General features: G+C 40.1%; 1 protein-coding gene across 5 annotated transcripts in view; it reads right to left on the bottom strand.

Annotated features, from left to right (window-relative positions):
• The window catches only part of ACTR3B (actin related protein 3B), a 1,036,264-nt gene that overhangs the window by 977,737 nt on the left and 38,379 nt on the right, over positions 1–20,148 (bottom strand). For 3 of the 5 annotated variants that reach the window (XM_054495273.2, XM_054495277.2, XM_054495274.2), the window contains 3 exons: positions 15,345–15,469; positions 14,254–14,364; positions 1,376–1,471 (listed from right to left, as the gene is read on the bottom strand). In XM_054495273.2, the coding sequence (XP_054351248.1) occupies positions 1,376–1,471; positions 14,254–14,364; positions 15,345–15,469 (332 nt within the window). Of the gene's footprint in view, positions 1–1,375; positions 1,472–4,268; positions 4,306–8,929; positions 9,154–14,253; positions 14,365–15,344; positions 15,470–20,148 lie in introns of those variants that run through there. The other 2 variants (XM_063668026.1, XM_054495278.1) reach the window with 2 other exon arrangements.

The following is a 20,148-nucleotide window of genomic DNA, read 5'->3' as shown; positions in this document are numbered from 1 at the left end:
AGAGTGAGCCATAATTGCACCACTGCACTCCAGCCTGGACAACACAGTGAGACCTTGTCTCAAAAATAAAAGAAAGAAAGAAAGAAAATAAACTAAAGTTTTACAAAGAAAAGCCAGTGAAAAAGATATTTCATTACAGAATCATAAGATTTTAATTTCTAATTCATTGGTTTCCGGTGTGGGGCCACAGATTGGCAATGAGGTCACTTGTGGAGTTGTTTAAAATAGAGATTACTAGGCCTCACACCCAGAAATTCTAATCTGGAAGGTACGGGGTAATTTTTCAAGCAAAGAAAATGTTGCCCCAAAGGGAACATCTGTCAACATCTGGTACCATTTTCTTTGTCGGGGCAGGGAGGCTTGAGGTGGGGCTGCTGTCTTCTAGTGGGCAGAGGCCAGGGATGCTGGTAAGCCCCCTGCAATGCACACGGCAGCGCCCACAACAAAGGACTACCCAGCCCAAAGCACTGAGGGTGGAAAACCCTGGTTGAAGATGAAGCCCAAAATCTGTGCTTCTAAAAAACATTCTCCAGGTAAACTTGCTACACAGACCACTTTGAGAACCACCAGTCTTATGTCTCCTGAAGTGTTTCCCTATGCCATGGAATATAAATAACTTAGCCAGGGGGAAGATCTGTAGTTAAATGAATTTGGAAGTGCTAGAATACATAGATTTCAACACAGGAATCCTCAGAGCCTGGACTGTGCTGATAGGCACTGTGAATCAGCCCGAGAAAGCTGCAGGATGCAGCACTGCCCAAATTCATCTTTCTATGGAACTTTTCCTCCTCTTCCTCCTTAGAAGTGACTAGTATTATGCAGAAAACATTTGGGCAACACCCATCTCATTTATTCTCCAAAATTTCAGTCAATTCCCTTATATAAGGTGGCAGGCAAATCATGACCAAATGCAACCAAAAAACATCACACCAAGAACCGCAGCTTCAGAACAAGTTCTGCGAGCTCATGAAAACACTGGGTTCCTCAGAAACAAGTACACCGGGACTCGTAAGAGCCCAAAATCAGCAAGGGGAAACCTCTAAAGGTAATTATTTTGTTTTTCTGATCAAAGTCAAAGATGCCAAAAGAAGAAGCACATCTACACCTATATCTTGTCACCCAGATAAAAATGCGTTAGACTTTAATGCATGTAAAAAGAGCCAGACGACGTCTATACCAAAAAATGGCATAAATATAAAAAGAAAAGTCATGGGACACATTCCCTATAGTCCTGAATGGCATGGGGACAGGGGAGGGAGTGGAAAAAGGAAGGGCGCACAGCGCAGTCTTCCAGCGGAGAACCTTGGGAAATACCATTTCTTCCACTACTAGACAGCTCAGGTGCTTTAGGAATCACAAACATAACTGTTTTTACCTGAACTGCAATGTAGAGTCCTGGTACGTTAAATGATTCAAACATAATTTCTGCAAGATACTCTCTGTTTTCTGGTGTATTGAGTGGAGGTTCTGTCTGTAAGAAAACATTCACTGTATTTAGTGTTTACCCAAATTTCATGTAAATACATCAGAACCATAAACAGGTTAACCTGAAAGTATGTTAGCGAGGACATTATACAATTTCCTAATTTTACAGATAGAGGATCCCCAAAGTGTATTAAAGAAATCTGGCCGTGGGCCTTAAAAGCTTTAAGACGGCAGAGTAAATACTTCTCTGAAGGCCTCTATTCTTATTACCCACCCAAATTAGAACAAGTTACAGAAAAAGAAACTCTATCTTCAATAACATAACACCTAAACACCCTGAAACTGAATATCCCAGAAGCAAGTTGCCAAGGGCTGTGAGAACACAACCAAGACAAGTGAGGACACCAAAGGTGAACCGGTGACTTCAGGTTTCAGCAAAGGAGAGCCAGAGAAGCAGCAAGCCCTTGCTCAGGACAGGCCGGTGTGAGGAGCCACAGGGTGGCAGAGCAGGCAAGGTTAGGCCAAGCACCCTTACAGTCCAGCAGCAAGGGAAGAGTCCAGGGCAGAGCAAAGCTTCCCCTAGATGCTGCCCAGGACCTCCCCAGCCTACCCACACGCCATTAGTCCAGGAGAACTCTGCTCATTCAGAGACGAGTAAGGGGCACAAAGAAGCCAGCCAACAGTGATATAAAAACACTCAAAGAAAAAGAAAAGGGACAGAGAAAAGAGGAAAAACAAATGGCAGACAAAAACACATATCTAGGGGCAGGCGTGGTAGCTCATGCCTATAATCCTAGCACTTTAGGAGGCTGAGGAGGGAGGATCACTTGAGTCCAGGAGTTTGAGACCAGCCTGGGCAATATTGGGAGACCCCACCTCTACGAAAAAATTTAAAAGTCAGCCAAGTGTGGTGGCACATGCCTGTGATCCCAGCTACTCGGGGGCTGAGGTAGGACCACTTGAGCCTCGGAGGTGAAGGCTACATGAACCGAGATTGTGCCACTGCACTCCAACCTGGGTGACAGAGCAAGATCCTGTCTCCAAAAAGAAAGAAAAAAAAAGTGTTTGGAAAAATATTGAAACAAAGCAGATAAAAATTCCCAAGAATTTCCAAAGACATTTCCAAGAATCCAAGTATCTATTTTAAAACAATAACCATCATCAAACAGGAGGAAATGACAGATAACAGAAACAGAAAAAGAATAAATCAACTTGATTTTTCTCATTCAACAATATACTATGAACATTTTTCCTTGTCAACAAATATGGGTCTATATCTCATATTTAAAACTGAAAAAATAAAAAGTCTCTGGACCTTTGGGCAAAACGTATACATTACCCTTTATTATGAATGAACTGTGCTCCCCCCACCTCCAGTTCATACATTAAAGCCCTAACTCCCAGTGTACTATAATCGGAAATAGGGCCTTTCAAGAGGTCATCACGGTTACCTGAGGTCATAGGGGTGGGGCCCTAATTTGATAGGACTGGAGGAAGGTCTTCTAAGAAAAGGAAGAGACACCAGAAATCAATCTCTCTCTCCTATTCTCTCCCCACTCTACGCTCACACAGGGGAAAGGCATGTGAGGACACAGCAGGAAAGGTGACCACATACAAGCCAGAAAGAGGGCCGTACCAGGAGCCAACCCCAACAGCAATTCGATCTTGGACTTCTAACCTCCAGAACTGTGAGAAAATAACGAACTGTCTGCTGTTTAAGCCACCTAACCTGTGGTATAAACAAAATTATAGCAGCCGAGTAGACTAACACACCCCTACGACAGGGAAAGTACAATCAGCCTCAGCCTTCAACACGACTGCATTTAACACTAGGACACATGAGGCCACACTTAGAGTCTTCAAGGGAAGAAGGTACGACCCAAGAATTCTACATCTGGCCACAGTGTCAATCAAGTATGTTACAAAATCAAAATATCTAATATTTGAGATGATGGATATGCTAATTAACCTGATCTGATAACCACACATTATATGTATCAAAACTTCACTCTGTACCCCATAAATATGCACATTATGTGTCAATTAAAAAAAAAATAAAATAAAATACTAAGGAGAAAAAATATATATCCTTAAACATATAAGAACTTGGAACATTTCATTCCCATGAGCCAAAATGTATGGGTTCATGAACTATTAGAGGATAAACTTTATCCAATCAAGAAGAATGCAGAAAGTCCAGCAAAAGACTTACAGTGAGCAATGAAGCCATTTAAGATGTAGGAATAAAGACTTTTCTTTGGCTGGGCACGGTGGCTCTTGCCTGTAATCCCAGCACTTTGGGAGGCTGAGGCGGGCAGATCACCTGAAGTCAGGAGTTTGAGACCAGCCTGGCCAACATGGTGAAACCCCATCTCTACTAAAAATACAAAAATTAGCCAGGCATGGTGGTGTGCACCTGTAGTCCCAGCTACTTGGGAGGTTGAAGCAGGAGAATTGCTTGAATCTGGGAGGCGGAGGTTGCAGTGAGCTGAGATTGCACCACTGCATTCCAGCCTAGGCGATGGAGTGAGACTCCGTCTCAAAAAAAAAAAAAAAAAAAGACTTTTATTATCTGGGAATTAAGAACAGAATGTAAATGTTATAAATTTTAACAGAAAAAAATGTTATCAAGTTGAGCAGTGCGCAAGGAAAGGAGAGAGTGTAAAGACACTTGCCTCTTACAGTGAAATCGAAAGATATTATTTAAAACTGATAAAGTATCAGAGGCATTAGTAAACATAAAGTTATAAATGTTAACACTGGAATAAGTTTAGTAACATCATTAATCAAAAGCAGGTGGTGGAGAGAAGGAAGGGGAGGCAAGAACATGTGGCAATACCAACCTGGTCACTGATTACAGCAGGAAGGAGATAGTTACCCCTAAACAAATATAGGGTAAATGTATCAAATTATACTACAATATGCAAAAATGAGTCCTTTTAATTATTACCAAGAACACACACCCAATACAAAGCAAAGAGAAAAACAAGTCTTCAGTTAAAAAATACTAATACATAAATAAAACACATTAAAAACATGAAGCATAACATTTTTAAAAAATAGCTAAATTAAGACCAAACATATCTGTCACACAGTAGCATGCCATACCAGTCCGATTAAGAGATGTGAAGTCAAACTGACTGGGATCAAATCCCAGCCTTCCACTTTACTAGGCTTGGTAAGCTATTTCCTCTCTCCCTGAGTCTCATCATGGGTAAAGTGCAGGTAATTAGTACCCCGCTCAGAGAGTTGGAAAGATTAAAGGCAGTCTAAATAATGTGCTTAGAGCAGTACTGGACACACACATGTGTTCAATGGAAGTGAGTTGCTATTACTAAAATTATCAGCAAATACAAATGGGAAATTCAACTACTAAAAGTCTCTCAGTTAAAAACAAAAACAAAATCAAATTACATTCTGAGGTTAAGAGACCCAACTAAAACAAAGTAGCTTGGAAAGGTAAAAAGTCAATATTGTCTGTATCAGAAGATCAGAAACAACCTGAATACCCATCACTAAACACTTTGGAACAATTTAAAAAAATGAACTCTATGAAGAAACAATCTCTACGATGAATTGTTAAGTGAAAATGAGAAAGGTGTCTCCATTCCGTATACATTCTTAAATATCCTTCTGCTTCAACAATTTGTAACAAAAACTTTTTTTTTTTTTTTTTTTTTTTTTTGAGACAGAGTCTCACTCTGTCACCCAGGCTCAAGTGCAGTAGCCCAATCTTGGATCTCTGGGAGACTCCACCTCCCAGAATTCAAGCAATTCTCCTGCCTCTGCTTCCGGAGTAGCTGGGATTACAGGCACATGCCGTCACGCTCAGTTAAGTTTTCTATTTTTAGTAGAGACAAGGTTTCACCATGTTGGCCAGGCTGGTCTCGAACTCCTGACCTCAAGTGATCCACCACTTCGGCCTCCCAAAGTGCTGGGATTACAAGGCGTGAGCCACCATGCCAGGCCAAAAACTATTTTTAAAAAACAAGGTGTGGTAGCCGGGTGTGTGCCTGTAGTCCCAGCTACTCAGGAGGCTGAGGCGGGAGGATCACTCCAGCCCAGGAGGTCAAGGCTGTAGTGGCTGTATGACTGCACCTGTGAATAGCCACTGCACTCCAGCTTGGACAACATAGAGACTCTCTCTCAAAAAAAAAAAAAAAAACAAAACAGGCTGGGTGCTGTGGCTCACACCCGTAATCTGTAATCCCAGCACTTTGGTAGGCAGAGGCAGGTGGATCGCCTGAGGTCAGGAGTTCAAGACCAGCCTGACCAACATAGGGAAATCCCATCTCTGCTAAAAATACAAAAATTAGCTGGGCGTGGTGATGCATGCCTGTAATCCCAGCCAGTCTGGTGGCTGAGGCAGCAGAATTGCTTAAACCCAGGAGGCAGAGGTTGCAGTGAGCTGAGGTGGTGCCACTGTACTCCAGCCTGGGCAACAAAAGTTAACTCCATCTCAAAAACAAAAAACAAGGTGGGGGGAGAGGGGAAATAACGGGGACTCGTTCAATGAGTACGGAGTTTCAGTTTTGCAAGATGGAAAAGTTCTAGACTCTCTTACACAACAGTGTGAATATAGTTAACATTACAGAATTGTACACTTAAAAATGGCTAATAGGGTACAAATAGTATTAGGGTTTTTTTTTTTTTTTTACAATTTAAACCAAAAAAAAATGTTTAATTCTAAAATCCAAGGTGTACAACAGTATGCATATTGTGCTACCATTTGTGTAAAATAAAACTGTGTGCTAGCCGGGCGCAGTGGCTCACGCCTATAATCCCAACACTTTAGGAGACTGAGGTGGGCCGATCACGAGGTCAGGAGTTTGACACCGGCCTGACCAACATAGTGAAACCCCGTCTCTACTAAAAATACAAAAATTAGCCAGGCGTGGTGGCGCGCACCTATAGTCCCAGCTACTCAGGAGGCTTGAGGCAGGGGAATTGCTTGAACCCGGGAGGCGGAGGTTGCGGTGAGCTGAGATCGTGCCACGGCACTTCAGCCTGGGCTACAGAGCAAGACTCCGTCTCAAAAAAAAAAAAAAAAAAAAACAAGCGTGTGCTAACCCATATGCCTACACACAATCACCCCTGGAATATGAACAATCAGCTGGCTAAGAACTGGTAAGGGCGGCTTCCTCTAGGCAGGAAAGAGGCAAGGGGGGCACGCTCCCTAGAAATCTTCCAGCACCTTTTCAGATCTGCACTGTGTGTGCATCACTTCTTCAAACAACAAGCAAGCAAATCTACCTACCAACTAGCCTGGCACTTTAAACTCTGGCACAACAGCTGGTGCAAAGTTCAAACATGCTGCCCCAAGTAAGTTTTAGTCACTGTAATTAGAATCCATCAATTCCTGGATGGGAGAGAGGAAGCCATCTCAAAATGTGGAAGGGAGAATAATGAAGTCATACTCAAACACAGGCTGCAAATAGGGAACCTAAAAAGTACTCCACAGCATGTTATTTATTTCAATGCGCCTATTCAGGGGCTGAGGAGATTAAATTTGCTAATAGCAGTGAAGTGCCCAGAACACAGTTAATAGTACAAATGTTAGCGATTACTACTTTAGATTTCCTTCATTTAAAGCACATGAGTAAGAGATGCAGAGTCCAATAGTAGTGTGTACAATCTCTCTCTTAAGGTACCTCCTATCAATCTGAAAAATGGGCCTAATAACATTACCTATCTCAGAGGGTTGTTGGTGGCATTAAAAAATGAGTTAATACTTGTAAACACTTAGAATGGGGCTGGGCACATAGAAGTACTTAATAAACAGCCATAATAGCCAATATTGTATCTCATTCCAGAAGAAATAACATATTAACTAAAGAAACCTATGTTTCTCATCTTGAATAGGAACCCAAGCATAATTATAAGTGAAATAAACAAAACATTTAAATTGAGCAGAGGTGGGGAAGTATCAGGAGAGAAAGGTTAAGAAGGTATGAAGATTTCTGAGTAGAGCTGGGGAAGGTTTCTTGCCTCCCAGCAAAGAGCTGCCTATTTAACCTGAAGCAAAAACAGACCTGTACGAAGACATTGCCAACAAGAATCAGATTAACCGTGGCTCCCTGCATTCTCTCTGGGTCTAAGTTCAGTGTGAAATGATGATCCAAATAAATCCCAGATGGATGAAGATTAAATACAAACATCAAAGGAAAATGGGTTTTACCACATACAAATTTAAAGTTATGGATGTCCAAATGAAATAACCAAAAGAGAAAGGCAAAAAATTAACTGAGTAAAACTAACCTGCTGCAAATATAACAACAAAAGAAGCTTTCTATCTTAATTATATGAAAGCTTCCAGAGAATAAGCAAAATGTGGTATCTATGTACAATGGAATATTATTCAGCCTTAAAAAGAAAGGAATCCTGTCACATGCTTCAACATGGATGAAGCTTGAAGACGCTAAGTGAAGTAAGCTGGTCACAAAAGGACAAATACTATATGATTCCATTTATATGAGGGCCCTAGAGTCATCAAATGTATAGAGACAGAAAGTGAAATGGGCATTCCAGGGGCAGGTAAAGGAGTAAAGAGAATTCCTGTTCAACGGGGACAGAGTTTTAGTTTGGGAAGATGAAAAGGCTTCTGGAGACAGACGGTGGCAATGGTTTGTGAATGTACCTAATGCCACCAAGCTGTACATTCAAAAATGGTTCAAATGATAAATTGTTACGTGTATTTTAGAATAAAAAAAAGTTAAGTAAAAACAAAGTTCATAGAAATCACAGCAACAAGAAAAGCAATAAAACAATGATACGTAAAAGAGACAGGCATGAATAGACAGCTCGCAAAAGAGGAAATACAACATGTGGAAAAATGTATAACGTCAAAGTTATCAAAAATGCAAATTTAAAGCATACGGTAAATTTTAATCCATTAAATAATCAAAAATAGTATTAATGCTGACAAGAGTACAAAGAAAGCAAGCCTCCTGTACAGTGCTGATGGCAGTCTGAAATGGCACACTGTGCAGAGACTAATAACATTATTAACGCTGCTGAACTCCATAATCAAACACTGCTAGTTCTTTTTAAGTAAAAAAGACTCGAAATATAGGAAAAACTATATGCACAAAGATTACATTATTTCTTATAAAACCAAGAAAATGACTAAAAATAGTGGAACTGCAAAGCAGGAAATACCTACTATATAGATTATCATATAGCTGTTAAAATAAGGGTTATGAAAACTGTAAGAAAATGAGGAGTATAATATTGAGTGTAAAATCATTTTAAAAATGGGTAAAAAGATTAAATGAAAATATACTAAATGTCAACAGTACCTATGTTAATGTGATAAGACTATAAAAAGTCCCATAGATATCTTCCAAATTTTCTATACCATACTTACAAATCTACTATAATGAAGGGGGAAATAATCTCTATGTGAAGTGTTAAAACTCCGAGTTATGGCTGTGGGGCAAGATCACACAAACTCCTAATCTAAATTCCCAATTTCCTAGTGTATTTTATCCACAGACAGACTTACGGCAGCAAGATGGCAACGCCACGGCAGGAGATGCAGCATATCTTGCCACAGCTTCCTCCTGGCCAGAGGCTCCCAAACCCAGGTGACACTCTCCAGATAGGGAAAATCCAGCCAGAGTTGTGAAAGCAGCTGACTCTTTCGTCTGCTACTGCCTTCATGCCTTTGAGGACACCACTATGGCAGGCATTGTGAGCTGCTCTTACCAACACTGCAAGTTTATGACTGACAGACCACTGATCTATGATGGGAAATGGCAACAGGCCCAGAAAAAAGCATTTCCCAGACTTCCTTGTGGACAGAGATGACTAAGTGAGTAAGTTCTGGCCAGTAAGACACAAAAGCTGGAGTATGGTTGCCAGGAAAGCTCCTTACAAAGCTGAGGTAGACTCAAGTAGTAGACTTGCCTCCTGCCCTTAACACCCTCTTCCTTCCTGGAACACAGAGGTGATAGCTGGAGCTGCAGTCATCAACTTGTGATCATGAGCATCCTTAGAATGAAAGCCCTATATTCAAGACACTAGAGTACAGAGATCCTTAGCCACACCAGAGAGCTGCCATATCAGCACTGGACTCTGCTACAAATTTATTTAAGAAAAATAAAGCCTTAACTTTTTTAAACTACTGCTTTTATATTTCTATTACTTGCTGCTAAAAACAGTTCACCATCTTTGAAGAATTAAAATCTCTGTATTTCCATTTAAGGGAACGCTTACAATATAATGGTGTTCTCCTGGTTCTTGAATCAAAATCGACATTATTCAGGCCATATCCTTATGGGTTCTATGGACCACAACCACAAACCCTCCATCTCAGTCAATCTCCCATTTCATCTCTATCCACCACTATTGATGTTATAATTATTCCTTTAGGAGACAAATGTAATTAAAATTTTCTCAAACTATTATTATAACAAGATCTAAATTGGGGATGTCCAGTTTTTCTGGAGTTTTTCCTCTCTTTAAGACTAGTCAAGTGCAGCAGTGAGAAGAGAAAGAGAATCATCTGGTTTTTTTAAATATAGAAGCATCAAAGTATCAATGAATGCAAGCTACATAAACATTTTTATTCATAACAATGGTAAAATTATCACCTGGTATTGATTTAAAAATGAATAATGACTATCATAAAACCAACCCATATTTCTGGATAAAGATAGAAAATTGAACATATGTATCTAATATTACTCCACCTCCATGCCCCTCTAAAACTACAGTAAAGAAACATTTTTAAAAATACAAATCCTCAAGGAAGCGAGAATAGGAGAGGAGGCGACAATATACTGGAAGCTGGAAAGTACGTGCAGGAGGTGACTTAGCAAATCCAAGAAAGCTGACCTCTACACTGGCTAGGTCTACACTGGTTAGTGAAGTGCCCAAGGCAGGTCTAACCATTCTCAAGAATTCAGGAAGGAAACTAGGACATAATGCAATTGTGATTCGGATGTAGGGCACTGCTATGGCTACCAATTTTTAATTTCACCAGGTTCATGAAGAAAATGATTTCACAGAGCACTAACTTTACCTAGAGATTTCAAGATAATCATGTATTCGTAGGTTCATCTCTAAAATACCATGGATGGTATGTTTTATTTTTAGTAATCAGAGTTAATTTTCCATCAACTTTCAACATGTGAATGCTACTGACTCCTACATCAACACCTGCTGCTTGGAGCTGGCTGCTCCTCGGCTTCTTTACCTATGCAGCCCAGTTAGACCCTTAGACCTCAGCATGTACAAAACCAAACTCTCCTTCTTCCTCCTCCCTCCCTCAAGTGAGTTTCTTCTCATGTTTCCCATCTTAACCAATCACATTATCATCCATGCACTGCCCCATCTCAAAATCTGAGTCATCCTAGATTTCTCTCTTAACTGCTACCAATTCTCATCACTAAGACCCATCAATTCTGCCTCCTGTGTATCTCTGCTAACTCTATGTAACTTACCCCAACCAACTGTACATGCTCCAAAAACACAACAGCATACAAAGCTAGTGAGGGTACAAGCCAGAACAATGAGACCACATATGAGAGCAGGCGAAATAACTCCATGAGCGATACAACGTCTGCCCGGGCTCCTTAATGAGTACTGGCTCTGAAAGCCTGATTGCTCAATACAATGTCTGCCCGGGCTCCTTAATGAGTACCGCCTCTGGGAGTCCGATTGTTCTCAGGCGGTCTCAGTTTCAACATACTGGGAGTGGAAGCAAAGTGCTGGACTGAGGGCAACCTAACAAACAATGTGTGCTTCCACACACCATACTGTATTCCTAAATGTAAGTCAACCACCCCAGCTGGTGCAGAAGAAAGTTCCTCCACGCTGAGGGAAAATCCATTTTCTCCCACTGACTCAGAGCTGTATAAACGGGCCCTTCCTGAGGGATTTTCATGGGTGGTTTTGACTATACATATCTCCTTACATAATTTTAAGAACCTCGTAAATGACAGAACTCCCCTCCACCCACTCCTGCCATTCTCACCCTATGCCCTCCTCGGAGGCACCTGTCACCTCACATGGGGTCATCTTCAAGACTCTGTGTGCCAGAGGTGTCTGCCCATAAAGTCTCCCTAAAACACAAAACTAGTCATGTGGCTCACTGTCTACACTGGGCAAAGGCTGCCTGACCTCCTCTCTCCACACTCCCCCGCTCTCGTCACCCTAACCAAGTCAGGTCCTCAGAGTCACCACGCCCTCTCATTGCTGGTCGTCTGCATGTGCTGCTTGTTTGCTCTTGCAGGATTTATATTCAAAAAGTTTGCAAATCCCTTCTGAAGTTCTAATTCAGTTTCCACTCAAGAGCACTGCATCTCTTTGACATCTGAGTGCGTTCTAAGCTCTGGGCAATGCAGTATCGGGGAAGAGTGGAGTTCCCAGGTGCCGTCTGCTCAGTCCACATAATCAGTGTAAGCTGAGTCTCTGCACCTCCCTGAAAACAGTGGCAAGGAGCTCATTCTCTCTGCAGGTTCAGATGACTGGGCACGGCTGTCAGAAAGGATAATTCTGTGAGCTCCTGTGGGGTCCATCATTTGGGCCTCTTAAGACTCTCTTAATGTCTTCAATTCACTTGGATGGCTTGGCCTTAAATCTTTCCACCTGGTTCACTCCCCTTTAACTATTCCATTAACACACGGTTAAGGACAAATACCAGAAGGAAATTTACCATTCTCATCACTTCCTCAACCACAACATGCAACAAAATGACTTGCAGAATTCAAAGCACAACACATGTAATACAATATTTTCTTATCTTTTTAATAATAAACTTGATTGTTTTTGAACATTCATTGCAGGTACCCATTTTTAGCAAATGGCCTTTTCCATGTTCACACCAAACCCCTCCAATTCCATCCTGGCAAGTGGTTACATTTTACTATCTCATGTATGCCAGCTAAATCAGAAGAAGAGTCCCCTTTAATAAAAATTCCTGTGAGCTGTGTGGTGGTCCATATTTGCTCCACATGCCTAAGATTAGATGTCCCTCTAAGTAAAGCAAGAACTCCTGGCATGGGAAGCTGAAGTAGACAGAAGGAAGCAGCTGGGCTCGGTGCCTGCTCCTAAAATCCTATCCAACAGGTAGTTTATGTGATACGCTACAGAAGGAAAAATGCCAAATCTGACAGGTGGGAATCTGTGATTTGTTTTGGCTGTAAAGACAAAGCTACTCACACACAGTCAGTTTCTTGGCTCCATTTGCTCCACATAAACAACTGTGGGCCGGGAATGGTGGCTCATGCCTGTAATCCCAACACTTTGGGAGGCTAAAGTGGGAGGATCACTTAAGCCCAGGAGCTTGAGGCCAGCTTGGACAACATAGCAAGACCCCATTTCCACAAAAAATTTTTAAAAATTAACCAGGCTAGTGGCTTCTACCTGTGGTCCAAGCTACTCAGGAGGTTGAGGCAGGAGGATCAACTGAGCCCAGAGTCCGAGGCTGCAGTGAGCTAGGACTGTGCCACAGAACTCCAACCTCAACAACAGAGCAAGATCCCATTTCTGGAAAAATAAAATACAGAGCGAAACAGTAAAATAAAATAAACCACTGTGGATGTACAGAGAAAACAGAGTGGCCTGTGAAACGCAGTAGCCATGCTTGGCAATTTCAGCTGTGAAGACACAGCCAGGGAAAAAAGATCAAAGACTGGCTTTAATATACATTAAATACATATATTCGTTATAGAGTTATTCCATATTTAATAGTTATTCCATTAACTATTAGCCTTATACTTAAAATATTTCTTATACCAGATAATTCTTAAAAACACTTCATATTCTAACATCAGAAAGAATCTTATAATTGGATCTGGGACCATTCGACCAATGTACTTGCATGAAAAAAAATCCAAACCTAAATTATGCAGGGTTTAATACGCAGCTTACGTCACATGAAACTGCCCTCTATAAAGCAAGGATTCTGTACATACAATTAATTTTAACTTGAAAAGAGCATCTCACAGAAGAAAACATGTAATGTTGAGTAGAACCACTAGAGAACGAGGAGATATTTCTTCTCATTTATCTGTGATGTTTCATTTCATTTAAATGAAATCAGTTAAGTATATAATTAGGGCCCATAACTCAGTTCAGTTTTATTTTACAGTAACACTTAAACCCTAGAAAAAAATAACATCTTGACCTGGTTTCCTCTGCTATAAGTGGCAATAATTACAATCATCTTGCTATGTCTCAAGAAAACTAAAGTAGGCAGTTGGTTTATCCAAATCCATTCCTCCTTCTATTGTCCTTGCTTTTGGAGGCCTGTTTAGTTACTTACCTTCCTCCAGGGTCCAGAACATCAGACAGGTTCTCCTGGTCCCCGCCCCAAGGAGAAAGTCTTCATGAATCTAAACCACTCACAGTAAATTCATTCCTATTGCTCTAACCAGGTTAGGCATAGGCAGATGGGGCAAATGTGCTGGGAAGGTTTCTGGGGAAGGGTCTCTAAATTCTTAAAAAGTGCAAGGAAAATCTTCTATCTCTGTATGGAAATGTCCAAAGAGGTGATCTAGGAATTTGGCAGCCACCCTGGGACCCAAGGGGAACAAACAGAAGAGCTCCAGCTAGTGCCCTAGGCTGCATGTGCAATTCCATCGCTGAGCTGCTAAAACAACAGCCCTAGAGCTGCCTCACTTGGGCTTCCTGTTTGGTAAGCGAACAAGCCCCTTTTTGTTCTGAACATTTTTATTGAGCTTTATTTTCAAAAAAGCAGCCTGATTCATGCACATATCTTTAGAAGAAATTTAAAACGCCCTAGAAAAGAATATCTTCAGTTTAAAATCTAAGCAATTTGGAATTTACAGGAATATATTCCTCTTAGTTCCAGTTACTCACCATTAAAAAATAATGGTCCTCAGGTTCAGCTCGAAGATATTTAAAAACCACTTGCTCCATGAACCTTTCCATAAGATCCCAGTCTTCAATGATTCCATGTCGTATCGGCCACTGGAGGAAGAGAAACCAGAGTTGTCAAGCCTCAGTTCACAACAATAAGAGCAACAGTTTAACAGTGGCACAGAAGAAACTGTGTTATTACAGAATAAAGGTCTCCTTCTCATTGCAGTTTTTGTTAATTCTTGTAAAGAAACAACAGCATTTGGAAAAAAAAAGATTAAGTTACATTATTGTTCATATTCTCCTCCACTCATTTCTACAAACAAAGAATCATCTTAACAATGACACGGAGACAGGCCAGGCACAGTGGCTCACGCCTCTAATCCAACGCTTTGGGAGGCCAAGGCAGGAGGCTCACTCGAGCCCAGGAGTTCGAGACCAGCCTGGGCAACATAGCAAGACACTGTCTCTACAAAAAATTAAAAAATCAGCCAGGCATGGTGGTGCATGCCTGTAGTCCTACCTACTTGGGAAGTTGAGGTGAGAGGATTGCTTGAGCTCAGGAGCTCGAGGCTGCAGTGAGCCAAGATGGCATCACAGCACTCTAGCCTGGATGACAGAGTAAGACCTATCTCTAAAAAAACAACAACAAAAAATACAATGAGGAACAGATAGAAAACTGCAGCTAATTATAATACAATTGGCTCTGGAGCTTTAAAAAAAAAAAAAAAGTCTGCTTAAATAACGTTAGTGTTTCTTTCTAATTAACCAATCTGTAATTTTCCCTCATCTGACAGGTTAGTCAACCTGTCAACAATTTTCCAGAGGAGGGGATCTTGCTTTCGTGTGTGACCTGGTGTTTCCTGAGTCTATTCTGCATTCCAGGGATCTACTAATTCTCTTAATTCTCCAATCAAAAATACCCCCATTCAAAACCAACCACCACCACCACCTCTATTCAAACATAAGAATTCAAACATAAGAATAGAAACACATTCTACAACTCACAAATACAACTTCTAGATGACCATTTTGCATTACTCATCCTACTGCTCTACACTTAGAGAAGCAAACACCTGTCGGAAATTTACCTTTGTAGCATACGTAGGTTTATCGATGGCTTCATCTCCTATGAAAAAGTCAAGGTCATCAACTCCCCTCAGCACTCTCCTTTGGGCTTGGTCAACTACCTTTGCTGACTCTCTGATGGCAATACCTTAAAAAAAACACACACAGATTTCTATCACTATCCATATCTATTTAGATGATCAAAAGGGATAATATCCTTATATACACACAAGTAAATCTTCATTATTAGGGTTCCATGTGGGGTGAAGGGTGCTCACAGAAAAGACAATGTCAATGAGTACATAAAATAATACAGATACAGGCTATTCTATTCTGGTATGATTTTCAGAATGGGACAAAGGAAATGAGCTGCTCTGCTTTTATACTGACAGAAGGTACACTGCTAAAATTTCTCAGTTTTATGTGGAAAAATCCCTCAAGATAGTAAGTGAAATGCCTATACATCAGTAGCTTCCAAATTTAAAATACAATATAGAAGGGGACAAAATTCTGTACAATACAGAAAAGGAGAATAAACTGAAAAATAATGTCTATAATAAAACTCTACATCACATAGCCTTAAAATGTATTTTTAGTCTTGTTACAGGGAGAAAAAAAGCCGCGATTTCCCATTAAAAGGATAAATTAGAATGTTATTGGTTGATATCTGTAGCCAAAAAAAAGGACCATAATCAAATAACTATTACATAAAAATTCCAAATATGAATGGCTTTATAATTCATTATTTTAATAAGATCTTAACCTTAAATATTTGGGAATATACTTAGTAGTAAATAATCATATCAAACTTCACTCCAGAATTTAACAGCTAATGAAATGTGGAGGGCATCACAAAGATTCCATTTTCCATTGAAATTCCTAACTCCTGCTCACACTCTTGAGCTCTCCCATGAGCTATTTTCATCCATCAGGTCTTGACATCAACACCATCTCCTCCCTTGAAGGCTTCCTTGACAATCTGCAGTTCTGCACGTGTTTGATGCTTCCACTGGCCCTTTCATACCTGCATTAAGGCATTTTTCAGGATGAATTACAATTGTTTAAGATCAGTCTACCAAACTGTAGATTCCTTGACGTCAGATAACACCCATCTTTTACTGTTTCTCCAGTGGGAGGCTCAGATGTCAATAACTAATAATAATAATAAAAGTTTACATTTATTGAACACTCTGCTAAGTGTTTCCTTTTGCACACTGTTTTATTAAATCCTCACAATAGCTTATGAGACAGGTACTATTATCTGCATTTTACAGAAATGGAAGCTTAACAGTCTATCAAGGTCACACAGCTTCTAAGAGACACAGACAGGATTTGCACCTAAGCAGGCCGTTGACTGTCAGAATAGACATTGGAGAAATATTTGTTAAATTAACATTTTACTCCACTAAAATATTTATTGTGGGTTTGAAAAATGGTCAAACTATACCTAAATAATTCTAACATAAACCTAATTCCATAAATATACTAATGGCTTCTCACTATCCTTAATGTATTTCTGATGAAAGTATGACTCTGTAGCTATACAAATGTAAGTGCTAGATAAAATTTCTCTGAATTAAAACATCAAAATCTTTGTGAGTTACTGACCAAAGTGATGTACACAATCAGTACAGTCCTTATCAAAATACCAATGGCATCCTTCACAGAAATAGAAAAAATAATCCTAAGTTCACATGGAACCAGAAGAGACCCCAAATAGTAAAGGGAATCTTAAGCAAAAAGAAGAGAGCTGGAGGGATCACACTACCTGACTTCAAAGTACACTATAAAGCTACAGTAATCAAAACAGCATGGTACTGGTATAAAAACAGACATATAAACCAGTGGAACAAAGAGCCCAGAAATGAATCCATGTATTTACACTCAACTGATTTTACACAACGGGCAAAGTGTAAATGTTACTGGGGAAACTGGATATCCACATGCAGAAGAATGAAAATGAATGCCTATCTCTCAACCATATACAAAAATTAACTCAAAATGGATTAAAGACTTCAATGTAAGACCCGAAACTGTGGAACTATTAGAAGAAAATGGTAAAATGCTTTATGACATTGGTCTGGGCAAGGATTTTTTTGGACAAGACCTCAAGAGCACAGGTAACAAAAATAGATAACTGGGATTACATCAAACTAAAAATCTTCTGCATAGCAAAGAAAACAATCAACAGAGTGAAGAGACAATCTATAGAATGGGAGAAACTATTTGCAAACTACCTACCTGACAAAAGATTAATAACTGAAATATATAAAGAACTCAAACAGCAATAAAAAAACAAATAACCCAAGTGAAAAATGAGCAAAAGACCTGAATGGACATTTCTCAAAAGAAGACATACAAATGGCCAACAGGTATATGATGCTCAACATCACTAATCATCGGCGAAATGCAAATCAAACCCACAATATCAATCACCTCACCCCACTGAGAATGGCAATTATCAAAAAAGCAAAAGATAATAAGTGTTGGTGATATGTGACAAAAAGAGAACCTTTATACACTATACATGGGAATGCAAATCAGTAGAGCCATTATGGAAAACAGTATAGAGGCTCCTCAAACAATTAAAAATAGAACTACCATATGATCCAACAATCCCACTACTGGGCATATATCCAAAGGAAATGAAATCAGTATGTTAAAGAGCTATCTGCACTCCCATGTTTACTGTAGCACTATTCACAATAACCAAGATCTGGAACCAACCTACGTGTCCATTAATGGATGAATAGATAAAGAAAATGTGGCTTTATAAACAGTGGAATACTATTCAGCCATTTAAAAAAAAAGGAAACTCTGCCATCTGCCCACAACATGGATGAACCTCGAGGGCATCATGTTAAGTAAAATAAGCCAGGCACAGAAAGACAAATATCACATGGTCTCATTCATATGCAGGATCTTAAAAAGTTGATCTCATAGAGGTAGGCTGTAGAATAGTGGTTACCGGGGGCTGAGGCTGTTCGGGGATGGGAAGGACAAGGAGATGTTGGTCAAAAAATACGTAACTACAGTTAGATAGGAGAAATAAATTACAAGAGATCTAGCATACAACGAGGTGACAACAGTTAATGACGATATATTGCATTCTTAAAAAATGTAGAGTATATGTTATGTGCTCTCACCACAAAAATGATGACTATATGAGGTAATGCACTTGTTAATTAGCTAGATTTAACCATTTACAATGTATATATACTTCAAAACATCATATTATACACAATGAAAACACACAATGTTATCTGTCAATTTAAAAAATTAAAATCAGAGCCAGCTCTGGTGGCTCATGGCTCATGCATGTAATCCTAGAGACTCAAGAGGCTAAGGTAGGAGGATCACTTGAGCTCAGGAGTTTCAGAACAGCCTGGGCAACATAGCAAGACCCCATCTCTAAAAAAGCTAAAAAATTAGCCAGGCACAATGGCACACATGCCTGTAGTCCTAGCTACTCGGGAGGATCACTTGAGCCCAGGAGGTTGAGGCTGCAATGAGCTATGATAGCCCCACTGCACTCCAGCCTGAGCAACAGAGTGAGACCCTATATCAAAAAAGTTAAAATTTTTAAAAACTGTTTTTAATTAAAAATTTTTTTTAAATCCTTGTAACTGAATTTCAGGAGAGAGTAAATAATGTTTCGAGGCCAGGCACAGTGGCTCACACCTGTAATCCCAGCCTTTTGGGTGGTCGAGACAGGCAGATTGCTTAAGTCTGGGAGTTTGAGACCAGGCTGGGCAACATGGTGAAAACCTGTCTCTACAAAAAAAAAAATACAAAAACTAGCCGGGAGTCCCAGCTACTTGGAAGCCTGAGACAAGGGGAATGGGAAATTGAGGCTGCAGTGAGCCATGATCCCGCCACCACACTCCAGCCTGGGTAACAGAACAGGACCCTGTCACAAACAAAACAAACAAACAAAAAAAAGTTTCTGATATGAACTAATTTCTTCAAACAGTCCAGCCAAGTTAATTTTTCTGCACAGCTACTTCATGAATGAGCACACAGACTTTGAAGTTATGAAAACCTAGGTTTGAGCCCTTACTAGTTAGCTGACTTGAGGAAAGTTATTATTAACCCTCAGTGCTCTCTCCTCTAAAATGCATATACCACTACCTATCAGGGTGGTAAGTATTAAATGGAACAATGTTTACAAAGTGTTTAGCAGAGACTGTGGTATAGAATAGTACTCAATCAACAATATTATCTATACTAAATTGGAGACCAAATCTGTGACTGGTGGAACTGAACAGGTACCCAGATACAACCATTCCAGAGAAAAACTGAGAAAAATATTATAATATGTTTATCCAGCAATTCCACTTCTAGAATTTCATTCTAGAGAAATAATCATTGAGTAAATAAAAGTATATATACAACAACACTCTTTGTAGAACTAATTATACTAGCAACAAATTGAAGGAGGAAAGTTAACTGACCTGAAATCAGAGATCAGGTAAATAAATTATATCGAATCCTTAGAAAGAGCTGCTAAGGCCGGGCGCGGTGGCTCACGCCTGTAATCCCAGCACTTTAGGAGGTCGAGGCAGGTAGATCACCTGAGATCAGGAGTTCAAGACCAGCCTGACCAACATGGTGAAACCTCATCTCTACTTAAAAATACAAAAATTAGCCAGGCATGGTGGCGGGCACCTATAATCCCAGCTACTTGGGAGGCTGAGGCAGGAGAATCACTTGAACTTGGGAGGCGGAAGTTGGAGTGAGCCGAGATCGCGCTACTGCACTCCAGCCTGGGTGACAGAGCAAGACACCGTCTCCAAAAAAAAAAAAACAAGAGCTACTAAGTTGCCT

Source organism: Pongo pygmaeus, chromosome 6 (assembly GCF_028885625.2).
Source record: "Pongo pygmaeus isolate AG05252 chromosome 6, NHGRI_mPonPyg2-v2.0_pri, whole genome shotgun sequence".
In the NCBI taxonomy this organism is placed as follows: Eukaryota; Metazoa; Chordata; class Mammalia; order Primates; family Hominidae; genus Pongo; species Pongo pygmaeus.
Note: the sequence above shows the minus strand (reverse complement) of the source record. Positions and strands in the feature narration are given on the sequence as shown.